The following is a 15,673-nucleotide window of genomic DNA, read 5'->3' on the forward strand; positions in this document are numbered from 1 at the left end:
CCCATTATAGATTGATCTTGATCATTACATTAGTATTTAAAGGGACATGAAACCCAAAAATATTCTTTCATGATTCAGATAGAGAATACAATTAAAAACATCTTTCTAATTCACTTCTATTTTCTTATCTGTTTCATTCTCTTGGTAACATTTGTTAAAGGAGTAGCAATTCACTTATGGTTTCTAACTGAAAACATGGGTGAGCCAATCACAATCGATATATATATATATATATATATATATATATATATATGCAGCCACCAGTCAACAGCTAGAACCTATGTTCTCTGCTGCTCCTGAGCTTACCTAGATAAACCTTTAAGCAAAGGATAACAAGAGAAGGAAGCAAATTAAATAATAGAAGTAAATTGGAAAGTTGTTTATAATTGTATCTTCTATCTGAATCATGAAAGAAAAAAATTGGTTTCATGTCCCTTTAAGTTCTAAGTCTAAGGTACAACAATGTGCAAAATGTTTATATATGTACATATACCTTGTAAAGTCCTCTAGAGATCAGTTTGGAGCTAGGACCATCCTGAGCTGAGATACTGAGGTTTCCATAAACCTCCATATAACCAAAATTTGTCGTGAACCATAACACAAAGATGGCCGCCTTGGTTAAACCATGTAAAATTAAACTAAAAAACTGGTGGATTTGCAATACCAATACATAGAGGTAATCACATAAAAAAAATTAGGAAAGTAAAAAATGGTCAAGCAACCAACTTGACAATTATTGGACCACTTGAGATGGATTGACCCCATTGTTAAAATGATGTGCAACCCATCTGTACAACAAGCAACTAATGGTGCACGTTCTGCCACTGATTTTATTGTATTTGGGGCATTTTACTTTTTTCACTTATGTAGCTGCTCATGTAGATGAGTACAATCATTCAGCAGCTTTAAGGGACATACAACTAAAAGATTTTCTGTTTACAGTGTAAGATAGATGTGAGTTGCCTTTATCAGCCAATTAGTGGAAGAGCCCCTCGGATCATGTTTAAGGTCTCAGGCATCAGAACAAATCAGCTCCATGTTATAATTTTCAATAAAACCAAATTAACATTCTTATAGCCCTTTTTTATTTTACAGTTTGGCACAGTACTTGGAAGCAGATTACATCTCTCATGAATATAGCCCCATGTAAAAATTATGACATTATATATATATATATATATATATATATATATATATATATACAGTACTGTATATATACACAGTATCTCACAAAAGTGAGTACACCCCTCACATTTTTGTAAATATTTTATTATATCTTTTCATGTGACAACACTGAAGAAATGACACTTTGCTACAATGTAAAGTAGTGAGTGTACAGCCTGTATAACAGTGTAAATTTGCTGTCCCCTCAAAATAACATAACACACAGCCATTAATGTATAAATCGGTGGTAAGAAAAGTGAATATAACCCCAAGTGGAAATGTCCAAATTGGGCCCAATTAGCCATTTTCCCTCCCCGGTGTCATGTGACTTGTTAGTGTTACAAGGTTTTAAGTGTGAATGGGAAGCAGGTGAGTTAAATTTGGTGTTATCGCTCTCACACTCTCTCATACTGGTCACTGGAAGTTCAACATGGCACCTCATGGCAAAGAACTCTCTGAGGATCTGAAAAAAAAGAATTTTTGTTCTACATAAAGATGGCCTAGGCTATAAGAAGATTGCCAAGACCCTGAAACTGACCATACAGTGGTTTCACAGGACAGGTTCCACTCAGAACACAGGCCTTGTCATGGTCGACCATGGTTGAGTGCACATGCTCAGCGTCATATCCAGAAGTTGTCTTTGGGAAATAGACGTATGAGTGCTGCCAGCATTACTGCAGAGGTTGAAGGGGTGGGGGGTCAGCCTGTCAGTGCTCAGTCCATATGCTGCACACTGCATCAAATTGGTCTGCATGGCTGTTGTCCCAGAAGGAAGCCTCTTCTAAAGATGATGCACAAGAAAGCCTGCAAACAGTTTGCTAAAGACAAGCAGACTAAGGACATGGATTACTGGAACCATGTCCTGTGGTCTGATAGTGCATGCACACTATACTTACCTAGGTCCCACCCAAAAAATTTTTAGGACTGAGGCCCAAACCCTTCCCATTATAGATTGACCGTAAAAGTGGAACTTTTAGTGATCTTGATCATTATTAGTATTTAAAGGGACAGTCAACACCAGAATTTTTGTTGTTTAAAAAGAAACATAATCCCTTTATTACCCGTTCCCCAGTTTTGCACAACCAACACAGTTATATTAATATACTTTTTACCTCTGTAATTATCTTGTATCTAAGCTTCTGCTGACTGCCCCCTTATTTCAGTTCTTTTGACAGACATGCAGTTTAGCCAATCAGTGCTCAGTCCTAGGTCACTTTACGTGCATGAGCTCAATGTTATCTATATGAAACATGTGAACTAATGCCCTCTAGTGGTGAAAATGCATTCAGATTAGAGGCAGTCTTCAAGGTCTAAGAAATTAGCATATGAACCTCCTAGTTTTAGCTTTCAACTAAGAATAGCAAGAGAACAAAGCAAAATTGGTGATAAAAGTAAATTGGGAAGTTGTTTAAAATGGCATGCCCTATTTAAATCATGAAAGTTTTTTTTGGACTTGACTGTCCCTTTAAAGGGTCATGAAACCCAACAATTTTCTTTCATGATTCAGATAGAGAATACAATTTTAAAAATCTTTCTAATTTACTTCTACTATCTGTTTCATTCTCTTGGTATCATTTGTTGAAGGAGCAGCAATGCACTAATGGTTTATAACTGAACACGTGGGTGAGCCAATCACAATCAATATATATGTGCAGCCACCAGTCAACAGCTAGAACCTAGGTTCTCTGCTGCTCTACCTAGATAAACCTTTCAGCAAAGGATAACAAGAGAAGGAATCAAATTAAATAATAGAAGTAAATTGGAACGTTGTTTAAAATTGTATCTTCTATCTGAATCATGAAATAAAAATTTTGGGTTTCATGTCCCTTTAAGTTCTAAGTCTAATGTACAACAATGTGCAAAATGTTTATAAATGTACATATATCTTGTAAAGTCCTCTAGAGATCAGTTTGGAGCTAGGACCATCCTGAGCTGAGATACTAAGGTTTCCATAAACATCTATATAACCAAAATTTGTCGTAAACCATAACACAAAGATGGCCGTCTTGGTTAAACCATGTAAAATTAAACAAAAAAACTGGTGGATTTGCAATACCAATACATAGAGGTAATCACATAAAAAAAAATTATTGGATCACTTGAGATGAATTGACCCCATTGTTAAAATGATGTGTAACCCATCTGCAACTACTGGTGCACGTTCTGCTACTGATGTTATTATATTTGGGGCATTTTATATATATCGCCTTACCAAATGTGCATATTCATTTGGTTCTTATTTAAAGGGACATGAAACCAATGTTTTTTTCTTTCACGATTCAGATAGAACTTTCCAATTTACTTCTATTGTCGAATTTTCTTTGTTCTTTTGATATCCTTTGTTGAAAGGCATGAAGGTAAGCAAAGGAGCATGCACGTGCATTAAGTACTATATGGCTGCAATTTAACAAGAATGTTATGCATTTGCTAGACTATCAAACGGCTAGATTACAAGTTTTGCGTTATGAGTAAAAAAGCAGCGTTAAGGCTCATAACGCTGCTTTTTTACTACCGCTGCTATTACGAGTCTTGTAGGTACAGCTGTCCCGCACACTTTATTTGCCTTACAGCAAATCAACTTACGCAATTTGCGTATAGTCTTTTTTCAATGGGACTTCCATTGCGCCGATATTAAAAGCTTTTTTTTTAAGGCCAAAAAGTTAGCGGTACAGCCTATCCCGCAAGATTTGTAGCGCATTCTAAAGTCAGTAGTTATGAGTTTTACACTACAAATCTGTAGCATAAAACTCATAACTAAAGTGCTAAAAAGTACACTAACACCCATAAACTACCTATTAACCCCTAAACCTAGGCCCTACCACATCGCAAACATTAAAATAAAATTATTAACCCCTAATCTGCTGCTCCGGACATCGCCACCCCTAGAATAAACATATTAACCCCTAAACTGCCGCACTCCCGCCTCACAAACACTAGTTAAATATTATTAACCTCTAATCTGCTGTCCCTAGCCTCGCCGCCACCTACCTACATTTATTAACCCCTAATCTGCCGCCCCCATACTAAATGTATTAACCCCTAAACCTAAGTCTAACCCTAACCCTAACACCCCCTAACTTAAATATAATTAAAATAAATCTAAATAAAACCTACTATCATTACCTAAATAATTCCTATTTAAAACTAAATACCTGTAAAGTAAACCCTAAGATAGCTACAATATAACTAATAGTTACATTGTAGCTAGCTTAGAGTTTATTTTTATTTTACAGGCAAGTTTGTATTTATTTTAACTAGGTAGAATAGTTACTAAATAGTTATTAACTATTTACTAACTACCTAGCTAAAATAAATACAAATTTACCTGTAAAATAAAATCTAACCTAAATTACACTAACACCTCACACTACACTACAATTAAATACATTACCTAAATTAAATACAGATTCAAAAAGCATATACAGCAGCACTGAGGCAAAGGAGTAGCAGGGCAATCCAATAGTTAAAAAATATAACTTTTATTTAAACATATGTTAAAAGAATACACAGCTCCAAACTCCCTGACTAGTTTCGTGCCCTATAGGCACTTAATCATAGGGTAAGTTTGTCAGGTGATAGTACCTCTATTTAAAGGGACCAATACACCTGTATACAATTAAATGAAACAACACATACATAAAATACAAATATATGCATATCTCATAAAAAAACAACAACAAATAATTCCATTTGCATGCACCAATTCTAAGTAAGAAAAAGCAGCTCACACAAGCTAGTTTGAATATGTTTACATTGTTCATCATATGTTATATATGTTATTTATGTTACTATATGTCTGATACTGCAAAAAATACACATAAAAGAAGACACCAATACTACATGGTCTAAAAGACACATTCCAAATGGTGCTTAACTATTCTATACATAAATCCAGAATTGCTATAAAACTGGATCATTAATTATGCAGTTTGATGGATCATCAAAAAAGAACCAAAAATAAATTTATTTATGATGATTTGCAAAATGAATTTCTTTTCAACAATTTGAAACTGCAAACCATGATTGGTATTTATGAAAGCCCATCAAAGAACACATATGTAAAAAAACAATTATTATGGAAAAGTTTTATATAAGGTTAAGGGATAAAAATTCACTTGAAAAAACAAACAAACAAATCCCCAGAGGACCAATTTGTAAAAAATACACATGATTTCATAATTAACATGTAATCGGATTCACCAATTATTGTTAACTTCTATTCAAAAATAATTTTTTCAAAAACAACACACATACTGTGTATTTTATGTTGAATATGAAATAATTGTTATATTAAAATATCCCTGAACCATTAAATTTATTATATAGAAATATGTACAGATATACACTCATTCACAGAAATGTATGGATCTTAAAGTGACTACTCCACAAAATAGCTCATGTCCCATTCACGATTCAAACCCAGGGGGGTGATGGTTCTCAATTTGTAAATCCAATATAATTCTTGTTTTGACAACAATTTACACCTATCTTCCCCTCTGGGTGGGAACATGATACGATCAATGACTTGAACTTTCATACTGAATATGTTGGTCATATGTATAAGATTAAAGTGCCTGGCTACCGCAGACACTTTTACATATTCCCTGGTATCCCTTATGTGCTCCCTAATTCTGGACCTCAATTCTCTAGTCGTTTGACCTGTATACTGTAGGTGACAGTATTTGCATTCCAGAAGGTAAACTGCAAAAGTAGTTCTGCAGTTATTATGTGAAATCATAGAATTCTTGCTTAAACATCATTTTTTTTATGTTTGACAAAGAATTCCACATACAGATTTGCGGGACAGCCATGGGGCAAAATTTGCTCCCTCGTTCGCAAATCTGTATGTGGGATATTGAGAGGATAAGTACCTTTATTCAAGCAGTAACCCATTTAAAGATCATGTCGTCTTTTATATGTGTTTCATTGACGACTTGATCTTTGTCGTCAAAGAGCCTTTTGATTACAAGGGTTTCCTTGCATATCTAAGCGACAATGAATTTAATCTTGGTTTTGTGGGAGACACTTTTGGAATTAGTGCTAATTTTCTTGACCTTACTTTAAAGGGTGATCCTGACCTAGAAATGGTTATAAGTGACACATTCCGCAAGGCAACAGCAGGGAATACCATTCTCCACGCGAAATCTTGTCATCCTCCCCACTTGGTGCGTTCAATCCCAAGAGGACAGTTCCTGCGATTACTCAGGAACACCAATTCTGATGTCTTATTTGATGAACAAGCTAATGCTTTGATTGAGGGACTCAAGTGGAGAGGTTATGACGAATCATTGTTGAACCAAAGTTACAAAGTTACAATGAGGTGAGATCAAAATCGCAACATGAGTTAGTATAGGGATCTACTAGACCAAGTCTTGTGACACAAGAAACTGTGGTCTTTTCGACCGAATACTCGAGCCAATTTAATCAGGTCTGTTCAATTTTGAAGAAAAATCTTCGCCTACTTGAGGAGGATGAGACCTTAAGGCCACAGATTGGCAAATGCAAATTCGTGTCGAAAAGACCACCAACTTTGTCTTCCAAGTTATCCCCTAGTTTGGTTTGTTCTGATAAAACTGACAAAAGTGATTGGATTAAAAAGAAAGGCACCTATAGGTGTGGACATGGCCCCTGTGTCACTTGTAGTCACATTAGCATAGGTAATGGCTTTAAGAGCATGCAAACGGGAGAAGAATTTACACATAAATTCTATGCCAACTGCAGAACTACTTTTGCGGTTTACCTTCTGGAATGCAAATACTGTCACCTACAGTATACAGGTCAAACGACTAGGGAACTGAGGTCCAGAATTAGGGAGCACATAAGGGATACCAGGGAATATGTAAAAGAGTCTGCGGTAGCCATGCACTTTAATCTTATACATATGACCAACATATTCAGTATGAAAGTTCAAGTCATTGATCGTATCATGTTCCCACCCAGAGGGGGTGATAGGTGTAAATTGTTGTCAAAACAAGAATTATATTGGATTTACAAATTGAGAACCATCACCCCCCTGGGTTTGAATCGTGAATGGGACATGAGCTATTTTGTGGAGTAGTCACTTTAAGATCCATACATTTCTGTGAATGAGTGTATATCTGTACATATTTCTATATAATAAATGTAATGGTTCAGGGATATTTTCATATAACAATTATTTCATATTCAACATAAAATACACAGTATGTGTGTTGTTTTTGAAAAAATTATTTTTGAATAGAAGTTAACAATAATTGGTGAATCCGATTACATGTTAATTATGAAATCATGCGTATTTTTTACAAATTGGTCCTCTGGGGATTTGTTTGTTTGTTTTTTCAAGTGAATTTTTATCCCTTAACCTTATATAAAACTTTTCCATAATAATTGGTTTTTTACATATGTGTTCTTTGATGGGCTTTCATAAATACCAATCATGGTTTGCAGTTTCAAATTGTTGAAAAGAAATTCTTTTTGCAAATCATCATAAATAAATTTCTTTTTTGTTCTTTTTTGGTCTTTTTTTGATGATCCATCAAACTGCATAATTAATGATCCAGTTTTATAGCAATTCTGGATTTATGTATAGAATAGTTAAGCACCATTTGGAATGTGTCTTTTAGACCATGTAGTATTGGTGTCTTCTTTTATGTGTATTTTTTGCAGTATCAGACATATAGTAACATAAATAACATATATAACATATGATGAACAATGTAAACATATTCAAACTAGCTTGTGTGAGCTGCTTTTTCTTACTCAGAATTGGTGCATGCAAATGGAATTATTTGTTGTTGTTTTTTATGAGATATGCATATATTTGTATTTTATGTATGTGTTGTTTCATTTAATTGTATACAGGTGTATTGGTCCCTTTAAATAGAGGTACTATCACCTGACAAACTTACCCTATGATTAAGTGCCTATAGGGCACGAAACTAGTCAGGGAGTTTGGAGCTGTGTATTCTTTTAACATATGTTTAAATAAAAGTTATATTTTTTAACTATTGGATTGCCCTGCTACTCCTTTGCCTCAGTGCTGCTGTATATGCTTTTTGAATCTATATTTTCGGCTACACCGGCCGCTTTTACACAGCTTAGCACCCCTGTTACCTGTTAGCTGCCTGGATCCGCCTCTGCATATGGATTGTGCCGGAACTCCCTGCCTGTAGCAGCCTGGTATTGTTTGTCTAAATTAAATACAATTAAATAAATTAAATACAATTACCTAAATTACAAAAAAACCCCACTAAATTACACAAAATAAAAAACAAATTACAAGATATTTAAACTAATTACACCTAATCTAATAGCCCTATCAAAATAAAAAAAAAACAACAACAAAAAAAAAAATAGCCCTGAAAAGGTCCTTTTGTGGGGCATTGCCCCAAAGAAATCAGCTCTTTTACCTGGAAAAAAAAATACAAACAACCCCCCCAACAGTAAAACCCACCACCCATACAGCCAACCCCCCAAATAAAACCCTAACTAAAAAAAACTAAAAAAGGGCATTTGGATGGGCATTGCCCTTAAAAGGGCATTTAGCTCTAAAACCCACCCAATAAACCCTTAAAAAAACTAACACTAACCCCCTGAAGATTCACTTACAGTTTTGAAGATCCGACATCCATCCTCAACGAAGCCGGGAGAAATCCTCATCGAAGCGGCAAGAATTCCTCAACGAAGCCGGGAGAAGTCTTCATCCAAACCGGTAGAAGTGGTCCTTCAGACGGGCAGATGTCTTCATCCAGATGGCATCTTCTATCTTCATCCATCCAGCGCGGAGCGGGTCAATCTTCAAGACATCCGGTGCGGAGTATCCTCTTCTTCCGATGACTACCCAACGAATGAAGGTTCCTTTAAGTGGCGTCATCCAAGATGGTGTCCCTTAGATTCCGATTGTCTGATAGAATTCTATCAGACAATCGGAATTAAGGTTGAAAAAATCCTATTGGCTGATGCAATCAGCCAATAAGATTAAACTCATATTCTATTGGCTGTTCCAATCAGGGTTTATTTTACAGGTAAGTATTTAGTTTTAAATAGGAATTATTTAGTTATTAATTGTAGGTTTTAATTAGATTTATTTTAATTATATTTAAGTTAGGGGGTGTTAGGGTTAGGGGTTAATAAATATAATATAGTGGCGGTGACATTGGGGGTGGCAATTTAGGGGTTAATAATTGTAGGTAGATGGCAGCGATGTTAGGGGCGGCAGATTAGGGGTTAATAATATTTAACTAATGTTTGCGATGCGGGAGTGTGGCGGTTTAGGGGTTAATATGTTTATTACAGTGGCTGCGACGTTGGGGGCGGCAGATTAGGGGTTAATAAATGTAGGTAGGTTGCGGCGACATTGGGGGAGGGAGATTAGGGGTTAATAAATATAATGTAGGTGTCGGCGATGTTGGGGGTAGCAGATTAGGGGTTAGTAAGTATAATGTAAGTGGCGACGATGTCCGGAGCGGCAGATTAGGGGTTAATAAGTGTAAGATTAGGGGTGTTTAGACTCTGGGTTCATGTTATGGTGTTAGGTGTAAACATAGGAATCAATGGGGCTGCATTACGGAGCTTTACGCTGCTTTTTTGCAGGTGTTAGGTTTTTTTTCCACCCGGCTCTCCCCATTGATGTCTATGTGGAAATCGTGCTGACTTAAGCAGCGCTGGTATTGCAGTGCGGTATGGAGCTCAATTTTGCTCTACGCTCACTTCTTGTCTTTTAATGCCGGGTTTAGAAAAACCTGTAATACCAGCGCTGTAGGTAAGTGAGCGGTGACAATAACGTGCAAGTTAGTACGGCACCCCTCATAACGCTAAAGTTGTGTGCTCACAAAAGAAAAAAATGTAGGTTTCATATCCCTTTAATAAAAACTTACATTAACAGCAAATCTATATTTCAGAATTTGATTTATTGATTGAAAGCTTGTCCATCTTTGTTTTTAAATGATATAAATGGATTTAATAGCTATTTGAGGGGTTAATTTGTGGTTAGAGATGTTTACAATAAAGAAAAACTAATGATGATACAATATTTTGCAAGTATGTTTGATATAAAGACTATTTGTTAACCCCTTCACAGCATTAGGACGTTCCATGCTGTCCTAACAGCGCCGGGCTTTAATTCCGAAGGACGGCATGGAATGTCCTACCTTATATGGCGTCCTGCAGCCTCCCCCATTGACATAAGCAAGAATCGGACTGGTGGACGTGCCTAGCAGCGTAGGCAGTCCCCCATCATCCAATCCCGGCCTTGAAATAACGTGATTGCATCAACGATCATGTGATTTCATTTTTATAGCAAGTGTTTACATCGGAAATTGCACCTCGCATGTATGGGTTAAATTGGTAGCTTTTTTAACAAGACACAGTTAGGTATTAAATTGACATTTACCTGGTTTCTCACTGGAGTGACATAACCTTTTTTCCTGTAGTCGATAGAATCTGGCAAAGCTGTAGGTTCCTTATTCTCATCAAATGTGAAGTTGTTGGGCCTTCGGTTTGTGGGGACTTTCAGACCTGTATACATCTTGACTACTTCCTCTCTAGTCTGTAACAGGAACAATTGTACATTTAAATGTTGCATTACCAAACATGGCCAAAAAGCAAGCTTTTTCTAGGCAGGCCTGATACAAAACAGGCCAATCACTTAAAGGGACATTCTAGTGATTTAAGAAACAATAACCTGTAGAAAGATGAAGCTGAAAATATTCAGCCAACATCAACTACTTATTTTGAAGTTACATATTTTTTAAATATTAATTGCACTGCCCAAAGAATTGTTTTTGTTTATGAATAAGGCTCCCTCTAATTAGCTGTGAATGCAGTTTTGGAGTGCCTTCGACTGCAGGCATTCATAAGCTGCTTCTTAATCTGCTACACCAACTCTAAACTGACATTTGTCAATCATTTGTGTGACTGACAGCCCTGCTTGCACACGATTCGTTTACAGCATGCGCAGAACTTCCATGAGCTACAGCGCTTCTGTAGTTTAATGTACACGGTTTAGTAAAGCATAAGCTGTGTATGAGTACGCGGGTCAACTGCCAACCAGAAACTGAACCATCCAGCTCAGTTGTAACCATGGCAGCATCTTCCAGTGTCTGCAGTGGAGGTCTCAAACCGAGGGCTGCTCTACTGTATGCATACCCAAGATCACTTCTAAGGCTCAGCAGTATGTAGGTATTTAATGGACATCGATGAACAAGTTGTAAGTAGGGTTGCCACCTTTCTTGGAAGAAAATACATATTTTGAAGTTTGACAAAACTGACCACTTTTCATATAAAAAAGGTATTTAATTTGCTTCTGATTCCTTATTTCAACATTTGAAGCCATAATAATAATCTCAGTGTCCAAAAGTAAATTTGCATTTTGGTTTTTATTTGGAGCATTTTGCAATACATATTTATTAGTTTTCATTGCTTCAAAATGAGATTTTCTGTACATGAAGCATTTGTAAATATCCCCGTTGCCCCCTCATTCAAGCACTGAGCATGCTCATAGTGTTATATATTGCATGTGTGATTATGATAAGTGGCATCATGTGCATTTCAGTTTTGAGTTTTATGTCCTTTAATTTTTATTTGCTATTTTGTTAGTAACGTATGAAAAGTTGGGAGCAAAACATAGTGCACTGCATTGGGAGCAAAACATAGTGCACTGCATTGGGAGCAAAACATAGTGCACTGCATTGGGAGCAAAACATAGTGCACTGCATAGTGCACTCAGCAGTTCCTAAACTTTTTTTTCTAAGAATACATCTGCTGCTCCCTACAAAGTCTGTTTGTTCTTCATGTGTCATATGCAGTAAGAGTAAATAAAAAATACGGTTGACCCCTCTATATTAATTTATGTATGACATTTTCTTACAGAAGGAACTTTTCTCTGCCAATCATATTTACTACTATGTATGTCCATGCTGAAAGGCACTGAAAGTGTACAAAGCTTGAAAATGAAAGAACAAACTAATACGTCTTACTATAGCATCTTTAAAGGGACATAAAACCCCAAAACATTATTTAATGATTTAGACTGAGCATACAATTTTAAACAACTTTCCAATTCACTTCTATGAACAAATTGTCTTGGTGTTCTTGTTATCCTTTGCTGAAAAGCAGGGATGTCAGCTTAGGAGTGTGCACATGTCTGCAGTACTATATGGCAGCAGTTTTGCAATATTGTTATACATAACAAGAGCACTAGATGGCAGCGCTAGTAGTAGTGTTCCAGACATGTGCACACTTCCGATCTAGATATCTCTTCAACAAAAAATAACATGAGAACGAAGTAAATTAGGAAAAAAATTTGTATTCTCTATCTGAACCATGAAAGAAATATTTTGGGTTTCATGTCCCTTTAAAGAAACATCAAACATCTTGCAATTACAATCCTTTTCTGTTGCCTTGCAATATAGTAACATGGTAACAGAATGTGAACATTTTCAGGACAGATTAACACTTTTTTTTCATCAATAGTTTTTCAATGGCCAGTTTCCACTCACCACTTGCCTTATGTTTATTTACTGAAGTGATTTTGTCAGTAACAATGCAATGTTTTTCAGTACCTTATCTAATATACCCCTTGCTGAGGCTAGTTAAAGGGACACTGTACCCAAAAATTTTCTTTCGTGATTCAGATTGAGCATGAAATTTTAAGCAACTTTCTAATTTACTCCTATTATCAAATTTTCTTCATTCTCTTGGTATCTTTATTTGAAATGCAAGAATGTAAGTTTAGATGCCGGCCCATTTTTGGTGAACAACCTGGGTTGTCCTTGCTGATTGGTGGATACATTCATCCACCAATAAAAAGTGCTGTCCAGAGTACTGAAACCAAAAAAAAGCTTAGATGCCTTCTTTTTCAAATAATGATAGCAAGAGAACGAAGAAAAATTGATAATAGGAGTAAATTAGAAAGTTGCTTAAAATTGCTGCTCTATCTGAATTACAAAAGAAAAAAAATGGGTTCAGTGTCCCTTTAAGGACAAATATGTAGCATGTTTAGTGCTGTGGAGTCTGTGTTGTGCACTATCAGTTCTCAGAATTGGAAAACCACAAACAGAGTTTTCATTTCTTAGATATTATGTTTGTAATACATGTTTTCAAGCAGCAAATATTTACTGATGGAGATGTAGGAAACAATTAAAGGGACACAAAACCCAAATTTTTTTTTTCAGATTTAGATAGAACATTTTTTATTTTAAACAACTTTCCAATTTTCTTCTATCATTTTTTTTAATTCTCTTGTTATCCTTGTTGAAAAGCTGGGATGTACGCTCAGGAGTGTGCACGTGTCTACAGCACTATATGGCAGCAGTTTTGCAACAATGTTATACATTAGCAGAAGCACTAGATGGCAGCACGTGCACGCTACCTACCTAGGTATCCCTTCAACTAAGAATAACATGAAAATGAAGCAAATTTGAAAATAGAAGTAAATTGGAAACTTTTTAAAAATTGTATTCTCTATCTGAAAAATGAAAGAATTTGTTTGCGTTTAATGTCCCTTTAATTTGCAGATTGTGTGCATGTGTGTATCTGGATCTATAGTAAACACATGTGCAGATGTTGTGCAAGATAAAACAATGACATTTAAACTGTTTGTTTAACTCCTACAAAGGTAAAGTGATCTCTAGAGCAGCAATGCACTACTGGGAGCTAGCTGAGCACATCTGATGATCCAGTGACAAGAGGCATATGTGTGTAGCCACCAGTCAGCTAGCTCCCAGTAGTGCATTGCTCCTGAGCATACCTAGGTAAACTTTCCAACAAGTAAATTTAAATAAAATAAAAAGTCCCTTTAAAAAAAAAAAGGCATTTAAATCTAGTTAAAACAATGACATTTCCCCTCTGAATCACTGTCTAATATTTGAACGCTGATTATGTATAACCAGAGTTGCCAGGTGTCCAGTATTCAACTGGACAGTCCAGTATTTTAGCAGGCTGACCAGTAAAATCTTCACAAAAATACTGGGCACCAATGCTGTTCAGATGGCTGTGAGACTCATTTTACAATAGAAAAACTGAATACAAATAGAAAAATAAAGTAAGCTTTAAATTGCTTACTTTTTAATTGTAAATTGCTATTTTTATCATCACATTCAAGTTTTACTGTGTAAAATAAATAGTTGAATAGGATTTTTGCCAAGGCTACTATTAATATTTTAGATTTTTAATGCTTATGATTTTTGCTTTGCAGTTTTCAATTTAATTTTTAAACTGCTTATATTATTGAGCACTTTACTGTAATATATGTTCTCCTCCTTCACATAAAGACATGTAGGTTATGCTCCTTAGAATATGTAAAATGTGCCTTTGGAGAATCTATTGAAGGATCTCAATCTCAGCACATAGCTTTAGAGAATCTGGCCCATAGAATGAAAAAAGGAATTTGTTTAATGAAATAGAAGATTTCTTTATTAAACTAGAATGTTAATGTAAATGTATTTGTTGCTGTGAACTGTGGGAAAAAAGCACAGAACGTCCAATGTTACTATCTACTAGCCAGTGAATAATGTCCTGGAATTACTTATTACAGTTTGTATTATTCGAAGAACCTACCAAGTCTCCCAGGTGGTTCATTGCCAATTCATAAGTGTGCAGACCCTGGGAGTACTCCTGATTGTGCAATGTGATTAACTTCAGATTTTTCTCCCAGATCAGACGCCTCAAGATCTCATCAATCTAGAAATAAATACAAGTTAGTAAAATATCAATAGATTTCTGTCTGAGCACATTCCTGGATAATTAAAGTATTTTTATCCTTATAGCTGTTTGAAGGGAAATGAAACCAAAAATGTTTCTTTCATGATACAGATAGAGAAGTGAAGGTGAACCTTGGCACTCCAGATGTTTCAAAACTACATTTCCCATGATGCTCGACTGGATTTCATACTTCCTAAGCATCATGGGAAATACAGCTCTGAAACATCTGGAGTGCCAAGGTTCGCCATCACTGAAATAGAGGGCGCATTTGTGAACAACTTTCCAATTTACATCTATTATCAAATTTGCATCATTCTTTTAATACCCTTTGTTGAAGGAGCAGCAATGCACTACTGAGAGCTAGCAGATCACATCATGTGATCCAATGTCAAGAGGCATATACAGTATGTCAGCCACCAATCAGTAACTAGCTTCCAGTAACACACTGCTGTTCCTGAGGCTACTTATGTATGCTTTTTAACAAAAGAAACCAAAAGTACAAAGCAAAATAGATAATAGAAGTAAACTGGAAATTCGTTTAAAATTGTATGCTATATCTGAATCATGAAAGAAAAATATTATTTTTTATGTCCCTTTAAGTTTTATATATTTAATTTAATTTTTAATAGAATTTTGTCATGGTATCTTGAATATATAATTTAGGGTACAAAAAAGACACAATAACATTCTATCTGTACAATAAGGTTCAGTAGAGCAGAGAAAGTTGCATGTTATGTTGACATTGTCCTAATGCTATAGTCTGTACCCCTAGGCCAGTACTTCTCAGAGAACCATAGTAAAAATAGTTTCATCAAAATGATAGTGTATT

At 35.6% G+C, this 15,673-nt stretch overlaps 1 protein-coding gene across 1 annotated transcript in view; it reads right to left on the reverse strand.

Moving 5' to 3' along the window:
* Positions 1–15,673, reverse strand: part of LOC128652556 (cathepsin K) — a 104,138-nt gene that overhangs the window by 37,286 nt on the left and 51,179 nt on the right. The window contains exons 3-4 of the mRNA XM_053705486.1: positions 14,701–14,823; positions 10,535–10,690 (exon numbers count right to left, since the gene is read on the reverse strand). Coding sequence (XP_053561461.1) covers positions 10,535–10,690; positions 14,701–14,823 — 279 coding nt within the window. The remainder of the gene's footprint in view (positions 1–10,534; positions 10,691–14,700; positions 14,824–15,673) is intronic.

This window comes from Bombina bombina, chromosome 1, assembly GCF_027579735.1.
Source record: "Bombina bombina isolate aBomBom1 chromosome 1, aBomBom1.pri, whole genome shotgun sequence".
Taxonomy (NCBI): domain Eukaryota; kingdom Metazoa; phylum Chordata; class Amphibia; order Anura; family Bombinatoridae; genus Bombina; species Bombina bombina.